Source organism: Abrus precatorius, unplaced genomic scaffold (genome assembly GCF_003935025.1).
Source record: "Abrus precatorius isolate BTA unplaced genomic scaffold, Abrus_2018 Scaffold7, whole genome shotgun sequence".
Lineage (NCBI taxonomy): Eukaryota > Viridiplantae > Streptophyta > Magnoliopsida > Fabales > Fabaceae > Abrus > Abrus precatorius.
In genome coordinates, this window is record NW_020874417.1 from 24,889,207 (window position 1) to 24,913,303 (window position 24,097).

General features: G+C 31.4%; 1 protein-coding gene across 6 annotated transcripts; it reads left to right on the forward strand.

The window, feature by feature from the left end:
* Positions 1-1,387: 1,387 nt before the first annotated feature.
* LOC113871211 (bifunctional TH2 protein, mitochondrial) lies at positions 1,388-6,317 on the forward strand. Of its 6 annotated transcripts, XR_003505778.1 has the most exons (9): positions 1,650-1,786; positions 2,220-2,284; positions 2,437-2,545; positions 3,124-3,405; positions 3,546-3,960; positions 4,071-4,337; positions 5,288-5,911; positions 6,007-6,085; positions 6,179-6,315. XR_003505778.1 is itself a non-coding variant. In XM_027508142.1 (6 exons), the coding sequence occupies exons 1-6, from the start codon at positions 1,482-1,484 to the stop codon at positions 5,698-5,700; spliced, it is 1,791 nt and encodes a 596-aa protein (XP_027363943.1). In that variant the 5' UTR covers positions 1,388-1,481; the 3' UTR covers positions 5,701-6,317. The 6 variants fall into 6 exon arrangements, 1 of the variants encoding a protein (XP_027363943.1); XR_003505774.1 differs by lacking the exon at positions 2,220-2,284 and having other exon boundaries at positions 1,404-1,786; XR_003505775.1 differs by lacking the exon at positions 2,220-2,284 and having other exon boundaries at positions 1,404-1,786; positions 6,185-6,315.
* Positions 6,318-24,097: the final 17,780 nt, after the last annotated feature.

The following is a 24,097-nucleotide window of genomic DNA, read 5'->3' on the forward strand; positions in this document are numbered from 1 at the left end:
CATTTCCAACCAATCTACCCCAACCACAAGTCAACATTCACATTTAAATCACAACATACATATATACACATACACATGTACTTATCCACACCATTAATCATAAATCAAAATGCACACCCAATTAATAATAACATACACAACTTATATCAATAATCCAAAAATTATTATAAAATTCAGGGTGTTATAGATCTACGACTGAACCTGCAGAGCTAAAATGATCACCTAGTAGTTCGACAAAAAGCTTATTATACGAGTTTTAGCAAATGAGTTAAAATAACTAAATACGTGATCAATTTGCTCATCTTTCTAAGTTCGCCACCTTTTATATTGAATACCATTTGGCCCAATGTCAATTGACATCTTGTAGAATATTTTTGAGACTTTTATATTGTTTCCCTCATACTCCTTTAGTATTCGGCTCTCCAATTGTAGCAAAGTAATTAGTGGATGATCAACCAACCAAGCCTGATTATCACTACAAAACATCTCTCCCTCTACTGTGTTTACAATCTCACCATTATATAATATAAGCACATGAATGTTATTCTTTGTTATTTTAATAAAATTTTCACACTCAATCTTATAAAATTTTAAACAAATTATTACAAAGTTGGGAAGTTGTATGTTTATTTACAGGGAATGAGCAAGGAGATAAGTATTGAAATTTAGTTGAAACAACTTCTAAATTGAAATATATATGAATTAACTTTTATATTGAACTAGAATTTACTTGAATTAACTTTTTTTTAAAATTGAAATATACTTAAATCGATTTGAGTGTAATAACTTAATAAAATCGACTTCTGTACAAAATTAAAAATAATTCAACACAAGTCGATTGTAGTTGACTTCTTTGCAAAAAATAAATGACTAAAAGTCAATTCTCTTGTAGCTCGATTCAAAATTTTAACCAAAGTCAATTAAAGTCGACTTCCATTATTATATTTTTAAGATAAGATTATAAACTTTTCTAAAACAAGACATTTACAAAATAAATTTTTAAATTTTTTTTATTTACATAAAAAACCCTTGGTTTATGAACATTTATTAAAAATAAAATAATAAAATAAAATAAATTTTTTTATTATATTTTATTTTGTATTGTTATTTAAATAGCTTGTATACTTTTCTTCAATTATTTATACAACATAATAATATCTCATACTTATATTCTATTTTTATTAATTATTAGATAAAATTTTAAGATAAAATATTTGATTTAAAGTTTAAAAAATTAAATATGTATGATTAAAAAAAAAAACTGAAAATGTAATCCTTTGGGTGAGATCTAATTTTATACACGAAAGGATCTTTACGGGCCATGTGTAGCTTAAGTGGGGCTTGGGCCGGAGTGAGAGATATAGCAGAGCCCAGAAGAGAAGAGTGTGAGGGGTGGGAGGCAGTGGTCTCTTTGTGTGAAGATTGTAAAAGAGAGAGAGCGAGAGGGAGAGGGGCATCGCCGTCTGTGTAATTGATATTTGATGCGCATGCGGTGGTTCCTCCGAAACCCAATCAAAACCTCACTCATCCGTTCAATCTCATTTCGAGGTTTGGTTCCTCTCTCGTTCACTTCCATTTCGAGATCGTCAATCCCAATGGCTGCAATCCACAATCACAACAGCGAACCCGGGCTTGCCAGACGCTTTTGGATCAAATTCACTCGCGAATCCATCTTCGCCATCTACACTCCCTTCGCCATCGCCTTGGCCGCCGGTAATTTGCACATCGATTCCTTTCGCCATTACATCGCTCAAGACGTTCATTTTCTTCGCGCCTTTGCTAAAGCGTTAGTTCCCTATCTTCTCTTTCCTAATTCTTATTTTCCTCTTTTAAACTAATGCCTATGTGATTTATTACGATTTTATTCTGCATAATCCCTTCCTTGCGCTCTCATGATGATTTTCTCATCTTGTTATTGTCCCCAGTTTGGTTGCTGAGAAAGTTTACGAAAAGCTAGTTGAGTAATTAAAGAATTAATAAATGAAGTTCGATGTTGTTTTTAAACTCATACGGCGCGAGATATGGCTCGAAACAATTATATAGATAATAGAATGTTTATTATTTTAGATGGTAGAGGATGAAATGTTCTCATGACTCGAACGTTATAATTTTCGTCTCACTTAATTTATGGTTTTTCCAAGTTAGTGCAACTTAATTTATTCATGTCTTTGGAAATTGGAATTTTATTTTATGTCTTTTTTCTTTGTTCTGTTTGTCAGTTTTCTCAGCAACCAAAACTGGAGGGTTAGATTATTTCGTGAAATTGTATGTACATTTGATTGAGGTGAGTTTCGGTCTTTACATCTTGAAACCGTGGAAGACCTACTCTACTCTCCCACTGACTCTTTTTTTCTCTTTGATATAAAATCTATTACAAGATTATGCAAAATAATTTGTTTGTTTAAAGTTTCATCTTTGTATTTAATGATTTCATAGGTACGAGTTGGCTGAAGAGCGTGCTGATGATGATGATGCAAAACTTGGAATTTCTGAGTTGAGGAAGGCAGTTCTCGAGGAGCTGAAGATGCATGACTCACTGGTACAGGTAAGACAATTTTCAGTGTAGCATGAGCTGAAATGGAACAAGGTTTTTATATCTTAATCATTATGATTCAAAGCTTCTGTCTGTGAATTGTGACTTTAATTATGAATTATTTGAGGGGAAGAATGTTCTTTTTCATGATTTTCAACTTGTAAATGGGATTGGTCCTGTATAATATTTTAGGATTTGTGTGCTAATAATAGTAAAGGGCATAAATTGTCTGCTAAATGCTGTGATGGATCCCTTTCCATTATGTGAAAAAATTTCAAATGTTTTGCATGCATAATAATGACATTTTATGTAGTTGGAGCTTGACCACGAGACATCCATTCCAGTGGAACAAGGGGATGAAGAGTTGATAATTTTTTCTGGAAAGGAAAAAAAAATAAAAGCATGTGTTTTGCCCAAATTTCACCTCAGCATGCTATTATTGTTCGGGATTAAGCCAATCTTTAAACTTAAACTGTATAAAAGCATGAAAATTTCAAACGACCAATTTATAGTTCACATGCTTGCAATTTTTTTTTTGTACTTTACTAATCATTAAGCCTAATTATTGTGGTGTTTTGCTAATGGTGTAGGAATGGGGGTTGGACTTTGCCAAAGAGCACAGCATTAATTCTGCAACTGTTAAATACACAGATTTTCTGCGGGATACAGCCTCTGGGAAGATTGAAGGACTGAAAGGTCTTGCAACACCATTTGAGAAAACAAAAATTGCCGCTTATACTTTAGGTGCCATGACTCCTTGCATGAGACTTTATGCCTTTTTGGGTAAGAAGTTCCAGGAACTTCTTGATTCCAACGAAAGTACTCACCCTTATAACAAGTGGATCGACAACTATTCCTCTGATGGTTTCCAGGTTTGTCATATTGACAGTAGAGCCATACCATATAGCCCTTGTGGTTGCTTGGATACTATTTTGAATCTTGGTCGAATATACATTTTAGTCATGGCATTCTTGTGCCCCATCTACTCAGTTATTCTTATATTTCAATTTAGGCTTCTACTCTGCAAACTGAAGATTTGCTCGACAAACTAAGTGTCTCTTTGACTGGTGAAGAACTCGATGTCATTGAAAAGCTTTATTACCAAGCAATGAAGCTTGAAATAGAGTTCTTCTCTGCTCAGCCACTCTATCAGCCAACTATAGTACCCTTAACTAAAGGACATAACCCTGCAGAAGATCGTCTCATAATTTTTTCTGATTTTGATTTAACATGCACCGTTGTTGATTCATCGGCCATCTTGGCAGAAATTGCTATAGTGACGGCATCAAAATCTGATCAGAATCAGCCTGAAGATCAAATTGTTCGGATGTCATCTTCTGACCTCAGGAATACATGGAGTTTTCTATCCAGACAGTATACAGAGGAGTACGAGCAATGCATCGAAAGCATTATTCCTTCCAGTGGATGTATGGTCATTTTCTGTATTCTTTCTACCTTAGTCTTAAATTAAATAGGTTGGATGAATTCTGTGTTTTGCTCAGATTTTGTTAATTGGCATTTACCTTGTGATTTGCAGTGGACCATTTTGATTATAAAGAACTATCTATAGCACTTGAGAAACTTTCACAATTTGAGAACACTGCAAATAATAGGGTTATCGAGTCAGGGGTGCTCAAGGGTATAAATCTAGAAGATATAAAGCGTGCTGGAGAGCGTCTGATCCTTCAAGATGGTTGCACTAAATTCTTTCAGAGAATTGTCAAGAATGAAAATTTGAATGCCAATGTGCATGTTCTTTCGTACTGCTGGTGTGATGACCTCATTAGGTCTGCTTTCTCTTCAGGTACTTACTCCCTACCTTGATCTGTAATTTCAGACCTGTTTGCTGAGTGCTGACACTTAAATTCCAATTGTTAATTTTCAGCAACTTGAGGCTGTGGAATTAAAAATCCTTTTTTCTTAGGGCTTCTATATAAATCAATTATTGTTGTGTTGATTTTGCACTCTGGCAGTTGTCCTGTTCATGCTGTGTCTGATAAAGTTAGGTTGTTGGTGGACACACTTGTTCTTTCACCTCAGAGCATTTTCTCATGGTGTTTTTTTATAGTTCTGGGAGGAGTAAGACATAATGGCATTGTCAGGCTTATGCAATCGTTCCTATGTTTTTTTGGAGAGTGATCATATTTTCTGAGATTATTTTAATCCTTACATTTACTAGGGGATGGAATTTTTGAAGGCCTCGCAGTCCTGCTCTACCCATGGTTGTTATCAGGGAATTGTTATTACTGTGATGAAATGAAATTGAAAACTTGGCTAGAATTTTGACCCACTTTAGCCCACATGTTTTTTTGCTACTTCAGTGTATAATGTTTTAGATTTCAAAGATTTAAGTACGGGATACACATTCAGCTTTTAGTATGTTAACAGTAAACCAGACAACATGTTATTATCTGTTAAGTTGTGTGTTTCTATCCATATGTTTTGACATGGAAAGCATATCTTGATCCTCTTTCTGTTATTTACTTGGAGTGTATGCACAATTTTTCAATTGAAATAATTGTTCCCTTGTTATCTAGCCTAGATTGCCTTGATCAAACCTTCATGGCTTTTCTGTAATTTTAATAATTGTTGATGTCTTGTTTACTCAAGTAGTTTATCTTTTGTGGTTTTATATATACATTATTCTTTATCTGTACATTTTGCAGAGAATTTGCCAAGTTGATTTAAATTGGCAGTTGAATATATTTTAGTCTCCTATTTTCTTATAATGTTATTTTTCTAATTTTTGAGCAGCTGACTTAAATGAGTTGAATGTTCATGCTAATGAGTTCACGTATGAGGGATCTGTTTCCACGGGTGAAATTGTTAAGAAGGTGGAGTCTCCCATTGACAAAGTTGAAGCTTTTCGTAATATAATGAAAAGTTGCAATGATGATAAGAAGAACTTAACTATTTACATTGGAGATTCAGTGGGTGATTTACTTTGCCTACTTGAAGCAGATGTAGGAATTGTGATTGGTTCAAGTTCAAGCCTTAGGAGAGTAGGGACGCAGTTTGGTATTTCATTTGTCCCGTTGTTTTCTGGCTTGGTTAAGAAACAGAAAGAATACATTGAAGGAAGCACTTCTAATTGGAAGGGTTTATCTGGCATTCTTTACACAGTCTCTAGTTGGGCTGAAGTGCATGCTTTTATTTTGGGTTGCTAGTCTTATTTTGTGTCTCACGCACCCAAGTTCATGCTCGTAGGCTAAAAGAAAGAAACATATATATATATATATAGTACAATACAAATACACAAGCAGGTGGCTAATTTTATAAGCGGCCACAGATTTTCTGCTGTCTCTCTTATTTCTCTTACAGGATGTTGCAATTGAGAGATATGGTGTCATTCTGATTAGTGGATATGCTGTAACCAGGGTATCTGCGATTTCCTGGAATTTTCTGAAGTGTTTCTTTGAAGTATCTGTTTGCTTATTGTTATTGATATCTTCTTTCCCCTTAAATCTTGTCAGGTATGAGAAATTTCAGACAGCAATAATTCAAATGCTTGTTAGATCAGGACATCAATTCAGGCTTTGAAGTGTTGTACTGGTATTTAGTAGGCTATTGCTGTTCCATAATTTTAAGGATTCGGCAAAGATCCTGTGTATTTTCAGTTGACTCCTTGATCATTTATGAATGCAGATGCAGAAATGATGTTCATCTTTATATTGGGACACTTATTTTATTTTATTGTTTTTTTTTCAATATTTTATTTTTCAGTTTTATGCTATGTTTATAGTTCCAATCTCTCCAATATGATTTTGGAATTTTTATTGGATATGTGGGAGAGGTTAAGAGTGGAATGGTTTGTACAATATATATATATATATATATATATATATATATATATATATATATTAAAATTATACAAAATGCATTCGAATTAAAAATCAGTTGTCAAGTGCGAGCGATTAAATACTTTGTTTGAATGAATAAGAGATAGAAAGTGGAAACACAATGTTTCAATAATAATTAGACTAAACACAATGCTTTGTATAAACCTTTGAAATTTTAAGCAGATGTATGAAAGTCGATGCAGAATTAGTTGTACCTTCAAACAGAGAAAAACAATTATATATAATATTTGTATTCCTTTGTAAAAATATTTATTTTAAAAAAGCAAAATTAACATACTCTAAAACTTCGTACAACACCCCAAAAACTTTTGGGTTTCCTTTAATGGTGAGTGCGCTAAAGTGGGACAGATGCGTCATTATAGTTTTCTTTTTATTTTTCTCACCTTATAACTTTAGGGTGCATCCACGTGGGGAATCGAACGAATATAATATTTTATCTGGAATTTGTTTTTGCTTCTCCTTGGGAAGTTTGTATGCCTAATTTTCTTTCTCAGGAGAATTGTCACTGTCTTGATGGATTGTCAGGAGAACTGGCGGAGCTCGCATAAACTTAAATTGGGCTTTAAATGGAGTACACAAGCATGTTCCCATAAATCACATAATCCTGCTTTTGCCTACTCTTACAGTGAAGAGAGTTAAGTGAAAGCATTGATTTCTTAATTGGAAAATATTTAGTAGTGCCCTTAGGATAAAAAAGTTTCTAATTTTTGTTTCTTTAGTAACTGCTTTTAGGATAATGATCAGCAAGATCTTAATTAAATTTGTGTTTTATGAAATTTATTAGGGAAACACGGGTGTACGAAGAAAATGGGAGAGAAACAAAAGAAAATAGAGTAAGCCCTGACAATAAAACACAACAGAACTTTTAGTTAAAAGAATAAAAGGAAGTTGACCCATCAAGCCATCATCATCATTTTTTTAAGTGAAAGAAGCCATCATTGTTGTTAAATTCATAATTATCTATATTTATATTCAATTTGGTATTTAAATTCTTAAACAAGAATATTTTTATGAATAATTTTGAAAAAAAAATTGTTATAAGTTTTCTATGATAAAATTAGCTAAAATCTTATATTTTATAGCTTACAATTAATTAGTTGAAAACTTATAATTAATTAATTAAATTATAATTCTTTGATGAAAGTAGTTGTGTTGATCTTGGCTCAATAAATAATAAACCATAGAATATTGATATAAGTGGAGAATCTTTAGTTATTTTCTAATTAGTTAGAGTTAGTTACATGTGTAAGCAAGATATATAAAGATATTTTTCAATCTAATGTGTGTGAAAAAAAAACAAAGTGTATATATAAGGACCTGAATTTTATATTTCTTTGAAATATATTTTTCTTTGTAACTTTAAAAAATAATCCTTCTATAATTTAGTGAAAAATCAAACTTGATATTGATAGTGATTTCTCATGAATGTAGATTAAGGTTTGTTAATACTTTAATTAAGCATGCAATTTTTTAGTGTGTATTGTGTTTCTCTCTGTTATTTATTTTCTTGTAATCTCTCGTGATTGTTTGCAATACTGAAAGGTGTTCTTGTTTGTTATGTCAGTAAATTTAGTTTAATTTCATAACAAATTGGTGCACTAAGTGCGAAGTGATTTAAAATGGCTTATGCATAGTACGAAATTGAGAAATTCACTGAAAATAATGATTTTGGATTATGGCAATTAAAAATGTGAGCTCTTCTTTTCAAAAGGTCTTTTGGAAGTACTTGAAGGTGAATCCAAGCTTGATGCTACTATGGCAGAGAAAGATAGGAAAACATTGTTTGAGAAGACTCACAGTGCCGTTGTCTTGAGTCTTAGAGACAGTGCTGAACAAGTATCAAAGGAGAAGACTGTTGCAAGGTTATGGACTGAGCTTGAAAGCTTTACACGACAAAATCTTTGGTAAATTGTCTTTATTTGAAACAAGCATTATACTTGTTTAAGATGAGTAGTGAAAAGGAAATTAGTGAACAATTAGCTGAGTTTAATAAGTTGATTCTTGATCTTGAAAACATTGATGTTGAAATAGAAGATGACGAACAAGTGTTACTCTTATTGTGCTCGTGCCTAAGACACATGATCAGTTCAAAGAAACCTTACTATATGGAATAGAGTCCCTCTCTCTTGAAGAATTTCAAGCAACTCTAAGTTCTCAGGACTACTGAATGAGAGAATTGATAAGTCTTCAGTGAATGGTGAATGATTGATAGTGTAGGAAAGAACATTCAAGAAAGAAAGTCTAGGAGACGAAAGTTCAAGTCTCAAAATAAGAATGGTGGAAATAATATCTTGAACATTTAGTGCTACCATCGTAAGAAAGAAGGTTACACAAGACAATATTCCCTTGGGAGGCAAAAGAATGTTACTACTCCTGAAAGGCCTTAGGACTTTGGAGGTGTAACTCTCGTTAAGGATGAATATGAGTCATAAGAAGTTCTAATGGTGTTTAGAAGTGTTGGTAATGCATAATGGATTATGGACTTGGGATGCTCATTTCATATGACTCCAAACAGATTATGGTTTGAAGAATTTATAGAATTTGAAGGAGGTTTTGTTCTTCTTAGTGATAACAAATCCTGTAAGATCATTGGTATTGGAATCATAAGGTTCAAATTGCATGATGAAAATTATTGAAAGATATATCTGCAGAATTACTATCAAACCTTAAGTGTAGAATTTTAGCTGATTTTAGGTGGTATAGAGACACTTTCTTGTCTAGAGTTTACACAAAAAAAGATAGCCAAAAATCGTTTTGAAAAGAAAAGTTCTTACCTGATATTCCTAGATCTTTAAGATATAAGGTTAGTGATAAAATTTGTAGCCAGTCTGTCAGTAGAGAAATTCCTTATGATAGTTTTAGTTATGGTTAGCTAATTTCGTATGTCCAGAAAGTTGCCTTAAAAATTTGTCAAGATGACAAGATTCAAAGACAACTAGCCAAGGAGAAAGCCTAGAAGAAAAAAGATTTAGGGTCCTTTTGTGAACAATTTGGCTTACTTGCCTGTCCAACCAAGAAAAAGAAATAATATCCCAAGAAAGAGATAGAACCTAAAAAGAGTTCTATAAGAAGAAGTATAACTGCAATAAGCAATCCAAGAAATCCATAGAGGATAATATCTCTAAAAATATTCCTAGGAAACCTAGGACTGGGGTCACTTATTACAATTGTGGTAAACTTGGTCATATAAGCAAATACCGTAGACTTAAGAAAAAGATTAACAATCTTAACCTTGATTCTTCTATTGAGGACCAATCAATAATCTTTTGATTGAAAACTCAGAAGAAGATTCTTCCAAAAAATCTTATAAAGATATCAATCAAATTCAATAGAATGATAAAGTATCCTCCTCTGATAGTGATAAATTCCTATAGTCAATATGTTGACAAAAGGACAAGATCTTCTTTTTGAAGCTATTAATTCTATTCCTGACCCTCAAGAAAAGAAAAGTTTTCTTAATAATCTCAAAGAAGTTTTAGAAACAAAAAAACCTAAAGAACTTATTACAACCAATAAGTTTGATGTAAACAACACTTTCAAAAAATTAAAAAACAATTTTGTTAAACCTACTACGATACAAGATTTACAAATTGAAATTAGCAATCTCAAAAAAGAAATTCGTAAGATCAAAGAGTAACAACAAATTCATCAAGTTATTCTCTCACAACTTGAAGATGATTGTAAATATAAAGTTGCAAAAGAATAACTTTCTGAAAATGATTTTGAAAAACTAGAAGAAGAATTTTTTATGGGTTTGATTAATCAAATCAAAATCCAAAAGTTTTATATTAATATCAAAATCATTATTGATGACTTTGTTCTTGATACTTTAGCATTTTTTGATATTTGTATTGATTCAAATTGTATTTTAGAAGGTTTAATATCTACTAAATATTTTGAAAAAACTTCAGAAAAACTGAGTACAGCCAGTGATTCTAAACTTAAGATTAATTACAAGTTATCTAAAGTTATTATTAAGAATCAATGTTTGAAAATAAAAACAAGCTTTTTTCTTGTGAAAAACCTAAAAAACGAAATCATTTTGAGAACACTTTTTATAAAATCTCTTTTCCTACTTCAATTTTCAAAAGAAGAAATTTTGAGCTTTTAGTTAGGCTAGCAAATTACTTTTAAATTTTCTACTAAACCAATCACTAGAAATATTAATTTTATTCAGAATAAGATTAATCAAATTAATTTTCTAAAAGAAATAGTTTCTTTTGGCAACATTGAGACTCAGCTAAAGAATCTATCCATTCAGAAGAAGATTCAATCTGTTCTAGAATCCATCCAATCTTCAATCTATTTCGATCTTCCATATGCATTTTGGAATAGAAAGAAACATATAATAGATCTTCCTTATGAGAGAGACTTTAAAAAAAAATCCCTATGAAGGCAAGACCTATCTAAATGAATGAAGAATTACTTCAATATTGTCAGAAAGATATTAAGGATCTCTTAGACAAAAAACTAATTAGAAAAAATAAAAGCTCTTGGTCATGTTCTACTTTTATGTCAATAAGCAAACAAAATTAGAAAGAGATACTCTTAGACTAGTTATCAACTATAAACCTCTTAACCAAGCTTTCCAATGGATTAGGTATCCTGTTCCAAATAAAAAAAAAAAAAAACCTTCTCAACTGTCTCAACTCTGGTAAAATCTTTTCTAAATTCGACATGAAGGCAAGATTTTGACAAATCCAAATCAGTGAAGCAGATAAGTATAAAACTACTTTTACTGTTCCTTTTAGGCAATACGAATGGAACATAATGTTCTTTAGTCTTAAAAATGCTCCTTCTGAATTTTAGAATATTATGAATGACATATCCAATCCTTACTCTAAATTTGTCTCTGTCTACATTGATGATGTCTTAGTTTTTTCTCAATTGATTGATCAACATTTCAAATACATAAACACTTTTGTCAATATTATTAGACAAAATGGTCTTGCTGTGTTCAAATCAAAAATTAGTTTTTTTTTTCAAACAAATATCAGATTTCTTGGTCACAATATTCACCAAGAAATAATCATTCTTATTAGTAAATCTATTGAATTTGCTAACAATTTTCCAGACAGAATCCTAGACAAAACTCTGTTACAAAGGTTTTTAGGATGTCTCAATTATGTAAGTGAGTTCTTCCTTATCTTAACAATATTATCAAGACTTTGCAAGATATGCTTAAGAAAAATCCTTCTTCCTGATGCTCATACCAATGTAGTCAAAGAAATCAAGCTCAAGGTTAGAGAGATAAAATGTCTTTATCTCCCTATTCCATAAGCTTTCAAAAGGTCAACTCCCAAGAGCATATCATTGAATACATATCAAAACATTAGAATTTTGCACAACAAAACTATTCAACTGTAAAAAAAAAAGTTCTAACAATTGTTTGTTTCAAAATTTTAATTAGACTTATTAAATCAAAAATTTCTTATAAGGGTTTATTGTAAATCAACCAAAGAGATTTTACAAAAAGATGTTAAGAACCTTGCCTCAAAATAGATTTTTGCTATATGACAAGCAATTTTAAATGCTTTTCTATTTTGATATTCAATATCTCAAAGACACTTTAAATTTTCTTCTTGACTACCTTACCCATGAATATCTATAAGATAAATAGCATGCCTAGAAAGGCAGTAACAATTCTTTCTAGGGGAAGAAGAAGTGAAAGAGAAAGAGTCAGACTTGTTCTGACTTTAAATAAATCAAAATCAAAATTTATTTTAGCATAGTTAACATAACTGGGGTCATCCAGAGTCATCCACTCAGAAGTCCATCCAAAAAGTTGAGTCATCAACTCAACTATCTGTGATTCCAAAAGTAGAGTCATCCAACAAGAATGACTCTTCGTCTCAATCAAAACTAACAGCCAAACAAACGAAAGCGGACTACACTATACCAATCACTACTCTCCTAGTCATCCAATAAGGAAGCTTGAGTCAATTACATAAAAAATCTTGGATGGATATTGTCTCTGAAGACAATTCAAAATATGAAGCAAATTTAGATTTAACAAGCCTAAATTCTATTATCCAATCCTTGAAATAGCCCCAGAAAGCCATCAACCATCTATAAGGAACTAGTAAAACTATTAGTCTCTCAAAAGATAAAAAAAAAATAAAATAAAAAATCAAAATTTCACAAAATCCAACAAAAGGAAAAATTTCTATAGTCATCCAAATGGAACTAGAATTCTGGGTCAAAATTCCTACAAAACAATTTTCAAAATATTCTACGTAGGTTTCATTTTAGGCCAATAGCTTTAAATAGAATCAGATAATTTTATGAATTTATACACATGAATTCAAATTCCATGGCCATCAAACACTACAAGGATAAAAAAGACCCTTCCATAATTACCCATTCAACTATTCAAATTATTAAAGTATTATCCCCAAAATTTTTTAGAAAAAACATGAATTCTTACAAAAAATTCTTTCAACCCTTTGACCCATCCGATTATAATTATTGAAATTATATGGATGCCTGGACTAGAGTGTTCTGACAACAAAATAAACTTAACTGGCATTTCTGGTGAATTTTCAGGATTTTAAACATTTTTAGCACATTACATTACAATATTTCAAACATTTCTTCCAGACACAACCAACTTCATACTACTCACCGAAACAACAAAAAAATCCTCTTCACCATACATACTCTGGGTTCTACCCTAAGGTTATTCATACATCACTCCATTCTCAGCTAAATGAAGATTTATATTATTTGAGTGAATAATAATAGCCATCTAGGGTAAGCTCCCCTTACCTGGAACTAGGTTTTATTAGATCGTACTATTCATGACTCCAAAGAGATATACAACATTCAAAGAACTCAAATATCCTTTTTAATACAAAATAGAAAACTTTTGAGAAGAGAAATCAAGAAGCAAGGAGTAAAGATGGAGAACTAAGCTCTGAAAACTCACTTAAATCTAGATGAAATAGACGTTTACACTTGGATCGGGAAAGAGTTTGGCATCAAGAAGGTTTTCTCTAAGGGAAGAAAGTGAGAGAACAGAGAAAAAATGAATGGAGAAAGTGAGTTGGTGAGAAAATGAAGGTTTTCAGTTTGAAGCCCCTTATATATCTCCAAACTCACGACTTTCTCGCTACAGCGAGAAATACCAGACAATGGTTCTCTTCAGCTATTTGTCATTTTTGCTGTAGCAAAAATCTCTCTTGTTATAACGAAACGCTCTAGAGAGCCTAATTCTAAACAACTTGTCTAGCTACAACGAGAGATATTACGCTACAGTAAAACATTATGTAGTTTACACCAATTAAATCTTACTCAAACCAAACAGCATGCATCAAATTTTCACCTAGTAATTATACAGTTCACATATGTAAAAATTCAAGCAATTTCATACTCTCTTTAACTCATAGCATTATATATATATATATATATATATAAAAGATAATTACAATACCATTTTGAAGGAATACTAAATATACATATAACATAGGCATGACATGGGGAGTCTTGCACTAGAAATTACCCTTTAGTTAGTTAAAGTTAGAGTTAGTTATAGGTGTGGGTAAGATATATAAAGATATTTTTCAATTTGATATGTGTAAAAAAAAAAAAAAGTGTTTGAGAGCTTGAATTTTATATATCTTTAAAGTTTTTTTTTTCTATAACTTTAAAAAAGAGTCTTTTTACAACTCAAAAAGATAAAATTTGACATTGATAGTGATTTCTCGTACTCTTTTTACAATTTAGAAAGATAGAATTTGACATTAACAGTAATTTCTCATGGTCATAAATTAGAGTTTGTTAATGCTCTAATTGAACCATGTAAATTTCTTCTTTATGTTGTGCTTCTCCCTATTTTCATTTTTCCTTGCCATTTTTGTGATTATTTGTGATATTGAAAGGTGTTCTTGTATTATATTGGTAAATTTAATTCCACAATATGTTATATATAGCTTAAATATGTTAGATGACAAAATAAATTTTTAATTATTTTTTTATAATTATAAGTATTTAAAAGGTTCAAGATGAAAAAAAAGAGCCTTAAAAACCAGCTTCTAATAAGCTAAACGATACTTGAGCCACAGTCAAAAGTTATAATTTTTTTTATTTATCAAGCCATTCTACTATTTTATTGACTAAATAATAAACTATAAATCTTTAAATAAATTATGTTTATATTCTTAAACACACTTTAAAACTTATGATAATGTCCTTAGCTTTAACCCTGCTTGGGTTAATTTTACATACTTCTTTCTGAAGCATTATTGGCCTTGTTAGAATAATAATTGTTTTGCACTAAATGCAATTTTTATTTCATTAAATAGTCTTGTTAATTAGTGTTTTAATTAAAAAAAATTAAAAAATAATAATTTTTGATTGAATCGACTTGTGTTGAAATGCATTAAGAAAATTGAATACAAATTTACATTTTTTAATACAATATTTCTAAACTGAGTAGCATTTTTCTTGAACAAAAGGCAAAATTGTTTTTATATTTCTCCTGTCATGCGGGAGTGTAAAGTTCTTATACTTCTCATGTGAAGTATTATAAGATAATGTTGAAGGGCGAGTCAAGAACACAGGATCAATGTATTTTAAAGGCAATCATGACAAGCAATTTTTTGTGATCATATGCCAACCGTTTCTTATTACCCAGCCAAATCTTAATTTTTATTTCTTACGTTTTAACAAACTTTACTTAATTTCCACTGTTCACTGTACTCATTAGTGTGTCCAAATTAAGGACTTTGTTTAATTGCTTATCTGAAAAGGTAGCAAACGCATGCAGTACAAAGCCATTAGTACCAAACCAATATTAATCTGCGTTTTCAGTTTTTCCATTTACAACTTGTAAGTGGTTGCTGAGAGTGGTGAATTAATGATTAACATTATCATTAATTTGATGATGTGTACAATTGTTTAGTGTAAATCTGTCTCTATGTATTAACTGTGAGTTTCTTTTCTTAATTTATGTTTTTAATTTTTTGATTATGCTGTGTAAATTTTTTATATTAATGTTTTAATTTTAAAATCTTATTTCTTTACTTTAATTCTATTTAAGAAAATAAATATTTATTTTTTAAATTATAAAATTTAAAAATAATCATAAAATATATCTTTAATATTTACTAAAAAAAATTATTGTAATTTAATAATGATCATACGAAATAATATTAACATTTTCACGGACCTAAGGAGCTGGACTAGGACCACAACAGAGGCATACAAAAGTGCTTCATGGTGAGTATTCGAAATTCAGTGTTTTCTTTTCTTTCAAAGTTCTTATTTTAAATTATTAAAAAATGCAACATGGATTGTTGTCCGTACAGATTTTTCAGTACTTATATTGTCCTTTTACTAGTTACCAAATTTACAGCAGGAGCTATCGCACTAACGTCGAACATTATCGGTGATTGACTTTAAGTATGTAATTTAATCGATCTTGGGTTAGAATAATCTTAATTTCCACCACATCATGATTCCCACTGAACGCTAATTAATATTTGTGCTGAATTGAAACTATGATTTTTTGTTTGTTTGAAGGCATAGTAATCCATTACAACTTAGAAAACTCTTTTTCTGCTCTCGCGGTAATCTTCTGAGCTATTGAAAACCTAATATGTACAAATGAAAATGAATTGGCTAAAGTTTATGACCTTGAAAGCATGCATAAAATTATTTAAATTTGAGTTAATTTATCTTGAGCCTGGGCCTCACGGAACGGTGACCAAAAGTGGTGCCATAGTTGTGTCAACAACACTAAGCAAATAATGCAAAACACATAAAAAGTTGTACACTACTTTTTGGTAACAAGACTAGGGAACACGGGGTGCTCTTGCTTTCTTTTCCAACAAATTACAAAATTCTTAATTAATTTTGGCTGCAAACTCTGGTCAATTGCGAAATTTCTTGGTTGAGTACGATAGAAGAAATTGAAAAGCATCCACAAAATCATGGGCACAATCATCTGCAACCTTAACAACCTTAGTTTTATACTTTATCTAAAGCTTTACTTTTTCATTAAAGTGAAAACCACCTTTCGAAACCTACTTCAAAAGGAAGGATTAATGCAGGGTTGCATAAATTGGGGTGGTTCTAACGTATTTCCATTAGTAGTAGTGAAATTTGAAAAATGCAATAGTTTTCAATAAGATTAATCGGTGAATTGCAACAATAAAGATTAATATACTGGACGGAAAAAAAAAGGTAAAAATGTAAAATTCACATTGATAATTCATGTAACTATTTTGAATTTTGTTATTGTATTGGATAAGATAAATACTATTTGATGACCGTAGTAAAACAAGAAATTTGAATACCCCTTCAGCGTAAAAACAAATACTATGTCAGACTAAAATAAATAAAGTATATTTGAACAAGATTAAGACAAATAATCATTAATTATTTACCTAAATAGAAAGATTTAATGTATGGCTAAGCTATAAAACCCATTAGTCCAAAATAGTATTTATAAAAGAATGGTAAAAAGTATAGATAAATAGTTAACTTTTAAAATATTTAATAACATTAATGTCTATACCAACACTTAATTTTATCATTAGAGTGTCTTTTGTAGGTACATCTCCTGTCTTCATACAGTGCAGCGGAAGAGCTTTTAAAAGACCAGCGTATCCACAACAAGAACAATCATCAAACTTTAAAAGGATAATATTTTGAGTAATAGCGTATTAAAGAAGGATAAATCAATAAATTATTGTTTCTCTTCTTTCATCTTTTTCTTCTTAACTTTTTTCTAGCTTCTCCTTTTTCATCTCTCTTCTCTCTTTCCAACTTCCATTGTTAACTAAATTTATTCTTGTTATTTTGATAAAAACTTTGAAACTAATTGAGTAAAACTCAAATATGTTTGATGTTGTTGAAGACAAGTTAGAATTTTATAGTGAGTGAGTTGACTTTATAATAGATGTAAAAAATGTTATTTTTGGCATTGGTTCTCCAAAGAATCTATATAGAAGTAGATTAAAAAAAATAATACTAATTTCTACATCTTTAACCGACATAGAAAGTAGTAAAAAATTTTAAATTTTGTTATTTTTAACGTCGTAAATTTTAAAGAGATATAACTTTTAACATAAAACTTGAATTTATATAAATTATATATCTATTTTATATAATGTTTCGAAATTTATAAAAAATAACAATATTTTTTTAATATTTTTAGTGAGTAAATTCATGTTGCATGAATGAGATAAGAATGAGAGAAGAAGAGAAAAAGAAAAGAAAAGAAAAGAAAGATATATATATCAAATTAACATATTTTTGATAAATTTAACTTGAATCACCAGTTTTGTATTTTTAATCATTTGTCTTAATTAATGATCCATGATGCTTGCAATCTTTTTTAAAAAGATATTTTTATTTTACTTTTTCAAGTTTAAAGAAGGACGTTAGAATTACCCCCACACTATGAATTCGTTCACTTTCACAACTAATACAAATTTTGTCCAGATTGCAAATTTTGCAACATATCCAGTAATTAATATTAAGGATTAGTAACCTACCCTGGCCAACAAATATGTCCTTACATATATTAACAAAATCTTAATAATTAATTAGCTAAAGGAAATAACCAAGTTTATGATTAAAATTTTAAAACACTAAAAGTGTATCTCGTATTTCAAATTATATGTTTGGACTCTCGCTTATCTTTTATTTAGAATTAAGAAAGAGGTAATATAAGTTTTTTGTAAGTAACTTTTTAAATCCAATTACTCCTCTTTGTCTTTAAATAGCGCATCACCCCTTTTCGTAAAATTTTGTTGACAAAAGAAAATAACGTACGCAACTAATTTCTTTATTTTGTGAGACATTATTGGACAATATAAAATCCAAATTATTTGTTTAATTTTATATAAGTTGTTTTATACTGAAATTAGGAGGGAAAGCAAGAATATTTAGGTTTTCTGAATGTATATTTTTTAAACATATATTTTAACAAAATGAAATTATTTGTTGAAATATAAATTTTAGTTTGTTCATGATCAACCTGCTCTTGATAAAAGAGTTGGGCAGGTCCACCAAATATGCAAATAAAACCAATGCCACTTGTCCGTCCAACTTCAATGCTCTACGCAAATACCACAAAATTATTCTTCAGTATTATTATTTCTCTCCGCTTAATGGAATCTGATTCCCATGCCACACTAATTGTTATATTTGTAAACGATCTACGTAATAAAATATTCCTTCTTTGTTAGAAGTATTCGTACATGAAATTATGAATAAACCCAAGACTTGGGTTAGATAAACTCCTCCTTATATATGGATGGCATTTGTTTATTTACATAGAATATAACCTTTGTTTCATCCATCTCCTTCAAGCTCAAGAAATATATATGTCAGATTGTAGGAATAACTAGCAACTACCCTCTTTTCCCACCATCTCCTTATATACCTTCTTATTCTTCTTCTATTTAGTGCTGCAGAAGAAGATTATGATGAGGCCCTTCAGGTTGAATACAACACCACTTTGGACAAAGTTCAAATATTTGCTTCTGGGGTTGATGCTGTTTCTGGAGCCATGGCCAAATGATATCACAAGAGAGGAACTAGAAACCTGAGGTCCTCACATTTGACCTAAAGAAATCTGCCTCTAGGCAAGTCTGATGCTTGGCTTTTCATCTCTGTTGTTGGGTTTGATGAGAATCAAATAAGGGATGTCTCATGGAATTATTTAGCAATTAGCATATCATATCTGCTTGATATTACAACTTTTCTCTTTCACTATGTCTTTGCATTCCAACAAAAACCACTGCCCCCCTACCTTGATTTCCCAGCTGGGACAACGATATGTTATGTGTCCTCTGTCTGCCATATGGCACTACTTGTAAGAAAATCTTATTTTACCTTAGTTTTTTCTGTTTATTCAATTTGATTCTTAATTTACTGTATTGATTATGTGCAACCTAGTGTTTTCCCTAAGTTAATTAATCAAAGACGTATGTGCTGGGTTTATCATAGCTCTGCCTGTGAGAATATATACTCACATGATTCTCTTCTGGTTTTATATTATTAAAAGTCCCCTTAGGCATTGCAGTGTATGTATTTGTGTACACTCATACATGTATATAAGGGCGAGGGAATAGTGCTCTAATTCTACAAGTATGATAATTGACTTAAGCGTGCGTTTGGAAACGCATTTAAAAATTTATAAACACGAATCAAATGGAGAAGTTAAGACTAGTTTGATTGAAATAAAGTTGAATACATGTCAGTTCAAATGGGAACCCAAACATGTTATTAAGCTAAGGAATAAATGAGGACATAGAAAAAGAAAAGAATGAACGAATTACACAACCAGACAGCCACGATCTAAAGGATTTTGGTAAATAATAGTTTGCTTAAAATAAAATACCATGCAATCCCCGTGGCAGATTCTTGAGTACGTACAAATAGGTCAATTATGAATAATATATGAACTATGCATCATGCATCTTCTTCTCTTGTTTCAGATCTAATTAAATATTGTAATGATTGTGAGTTCGAAGGAAGTATTAGATTGTTGAGGGAGGACTCCAAATAGGTGGAAACTAGAATAATTATTGCTTGTGGATGAAACGTTTGAACATTTGACTACAATTCACAGCTGCAGAGAAGGCTTTTTGTCTCTATCAATATACAATTGATAAAGTTAGCTGCAACAAATATATCGGTATGATAAATGCTATTTGGCTTTTTGACACAGTATGAATTGTCATATGTATGTCCTATTTAAATATTTTGATACATAAAATTCATACATACGGTCAAGATTGCACTTGGTTTCACTTTCACTTTTTGTTCAACAACCATGGCGTGCCTGAATGGTATTTTGCATCTGTAAGCCAAGTCACATAAAATATCTTTTTCATTATCATTCTTATTATTATTATTATTATTCAAAATGTTAATTAGAGGACAAATCAAATTAGTTCACCTAGTCACACTTACTCATAACAATTATATCCCTTGAGTTCTTTTTTAAGAGGCCCTAAATGATCTGGTGAATCTTTAGCAAAGTTTATAATTTGATTTAGTACTCTGCTAGCGTAAAGCCAAATGTGGGCACAGCTCTGCAGTTTTATCCAATAATTTAATCAATACTTTGCATCTGCCACACTTAAACTTCAGGATAAGTATATAATTATCGTCAAGTCTACCCTCCATTTGTCCATTATCTACTTCATTTTTATTTATTTAATGAGTTTGTCGCTATCTGTCCCACCTGGAGGAAAGTGATGCGCACCAACATATTAAACTAATAAAAGCGCTATAACCTAATTTGTCTTGTTTATTTTTTAGATGGATATACGTGAAAAAAATAAAAATAAAAAAAGCTGCATACGATGTTATATATTGTGTTATTTTTTATTTTTAAATAATAATTATATAGCCGATAAATAAAAAGAAAATTATTGGCTTGTGAATCATCAAGAACAAAAACAACAAAAATATGAAGATCCGCTTCGTTTGATATTTTGATTAGATCAAGGAGACTCAATTAAGCGCGTGTTTAGATTCACGTTTGAGTAATTATAGAATTACATTTACTTAAAATGTAGTCACGTTTACATGATTTACATTCACTTCAAATATACCCTAACTGAACAAAATCCAGTCAAATACAAGGGCAGTACCAGGTTCGAATATGATCAAGGACTGCTTTTCCACCTTTTTGATATTTTACATTCTTTGTTTTGACTTCAAGTGGCAAAATAGTCCCGTGTGCCTTGTTTTTTTGGTGATGAATCACTCCCATTGTCACGCATCTACCATTTTAAATTATAATTTCAACAATTAGCCAGGGGCAGTTGAAAAGATAGGGTTCTATTAAATAAATTGTCTCGTCATAAGTGCTAGTTACACTAAAATAGAAAAGATATTTTCTATTGAATTACAAGGTTTTCTTGTGCGAGTTCCACTATCACTCGGTACGAGGATAACAAGTCAAGACTGCTATGAACCTAGCATAGAAGTTGGTCTTTGGTTCGGTTGTGCCTTGTCGGAGCAATAATGAATATGCCACACAAAAGTTATAAGATGTTTCTACCTATTTTGGGATGCAAAATGTCATTTTCCCTTGGACACTACCTATTTTAACGAAGTTTAGACAAAACCAGCGACTTTTCTGTTAAAATAAAACGATAAATCCTGGATACATGCGAGTAGAGGCATTTCCATAGAAGTGGATACCATACCGAAGATAAGGACCAAAAGAAAAGTATACTGAAAGATACATATCGGCCCTCTTTATTAAGAAAAGACAGAGATGAAAAGGAAGGGAACGACAAAAGATGAACTTTATATCTTCTTTTTTCTTGTCTAAAGATATGGATATGAATAAAAACAAAAGGTTCTGGGTTGTCACCAATGTGCACCACTCATTGTCTGGTCAAGGTTAAACAGTGTCATCATTGGATAATACCATGGAATTTAGTGCAATACTGCCTTAAACTGATGTTGTTCTGCCAAAATAACTCTATCCGAGTCAGAGCTAGACTTGTCCACAGGCAATTCGCATCATTCAAAATTCACCAGAGAAACTATATTTATTATACATCCTATCATGCCATGGCCCCTTCAACAGATACTTATACAACTGCAGTTTTATGTTTGTCATTAACATCGCTGACCAACATTACTCGAAGTCACATAGAACTAACAGGCCAACTCCATTAACAAACTAAATTTTACGTAAACAACAATGTAATATTTCATGTTGGAAACAATATTCATCTTACATTGTAAGCGTTCAGAATTTTTTAAAAATCATCTTGTGATTAAAATCAAGCTTACGAAGATTATTCATAGTGTGACTATAAAAAAGAAACTAACTGCATGAGCAAAAATGCCCGTTTTATAGTGTGACAATTATGCAAGTAGCATTCTGTGCCTACCTTTTTGTTGGGACCAGAGTATCAGTATAATAACACACAACTAAAATAAGAGATGAAAAATAAGAGCCAATAAAGACAATATAAAATTATCACAGAAAAAAAAATTACACTACTTCTCACTCTAAAATTTACTCCTCAAAATAGGAGATTATTACTATCAAGTACAAGTTCAGTGTAATACAAAATGAAAGGGAAAGAGAGGATTTTGGGATGATTTTAATTGATGGACCCTTACCCTTTATATAAGTAAAGGAGGGGCCTCCACTTGAAGTTCCCACCGATGTGGGACTTCATTCCTAACAATTCTCCCACTTGAAGATTATGATTAAGTTAATCATATCTTCACACACATTCCTAATACATTACATGTTGCTTATATTTCTAATAGGCCATATAAGGACCGACACCATGTAAACTTGTCACTATTGACTGGCTTTGTCATTATATCTGCTATGTTTTCTTTAGTATGGATCTTCTGCATATCCACTCTTCCTTCTTCTACTACTTCACGGACAAAGTGGTATTGTATACCTATGTGCTTTGTTCTGGAATGAAAAGCTGAATTCTTTGCAATATGCAAAGCACTTTGATTGTCACAATACACAGTAGTAATCTGCTGTTTGTGCCCAAGTTCCTCCAATAGCCTTTGAATCCAAATTGCTTCCTTGCATGCCTCAGTAGCTGCCATGTATTCAGCTTCTGTAGTAGACAAAGTCACAACAGTCTGCAACTTAGATAACCAGCTTACTGCCCCTCCAGCAAGTGTAAACACATAACCAGTAGTAGATTTCCTTTTATCCAGATCTCCTGCAAAATCTGAATCAACATAGCCTTTCACAATAAATTCTGATCCTTCAAAACAGAATACAACATTAGAGGTTCCTTTTATGTATCTAAGGATCCTCTTTACAACATTCCAATGCTCTCTACCAGGATTTGCCATGTACCTACTGACTGCTCCCACTGCTTGTGCAATGTCTGGTCTAGTACAAATCATGGCATACATAAGGCTTCCCACCGCTGATGCATACGGCAGTCGAGACATTTCCATCCTCTCCGCTTCATTGCTAGGACACATACTTGAGGATAATTTATAACTGACAGGAAGTGGGGTAGAGATTGGTTTACAGTCTTGCATATTGAAGCGCCGCAAGACTTTACGAAGATAATTCTTTTGAGAGAGCCAAATCTTCCTATCTTTTCTGTCTCGGTGTATTTGCATCCCTAAAATCTTGTTTGCTGGTCCTAAGTCCTTCATATCAAACTCCCTAGCTAATTGTGTCTTCAATTCTTGAATTCAATCTTTGCTGGGGCCTACCACCAGCATGTCATCCACATACAACAACAAAATGATGAAATCATTATCACCAAACCTCTTGTAATACGTACAATGGTCTGAACTCAGTCTGTTGTATCTGAAGCTAATAATGAAGGAATCAAATCTCTTGTACCAACACCTTGGCGCCTGTTTTAAACCGTACAGAGATTTGGTCAACCTGCAAACCAAGTCTTCCTTTCCTTGTTCTTCAAAACCTTCTGGTTGGAGCATATATATTTCCTCTTCAAGTTCTCCATGTAGGAAAGCAGTCTTTACATCAAGTTGCTCAAGATGTAAATCAAATGCAGCACACATTGCCAGAACAATTCTGATTGTGGTTAATCGAACAACTGGAGAAAATATCTCGTTGAAATCAATGCCTTCTTTATGAGCATATCCTTTAACAACTAATCTTGCATGATACCGCTCCACTTGAACATTACCATCTCGTTTGATTTTATAGACCCATTTACAACCAATGGCTTTTCAATCTTTTGGAAGTTCAACAAGT

Coding starts and splice junctions, on each gene's coding strand:
- LOC113871211 (XM_027508142.1), top strand. CDS start 1,482: ATGCGCATGCGGTGGTTCCTCCGAAACCCAATCAAAACCTCACTCATC. Junction 1,787..2,436: donor CTTCGCGCCTTTGCTAAAGC/GTTAGTTCCCTA, acceptor ATGATTTCATAG/GTACGAGTTGGCTGAAGAGC. Junction 3,406..3,545: donor ATTCCTCTGATGGTTTCCAG/GTTTGTCATATT, acceptor ATTTCAATTTAG/GCTTCTACTCTGCAAACTGA.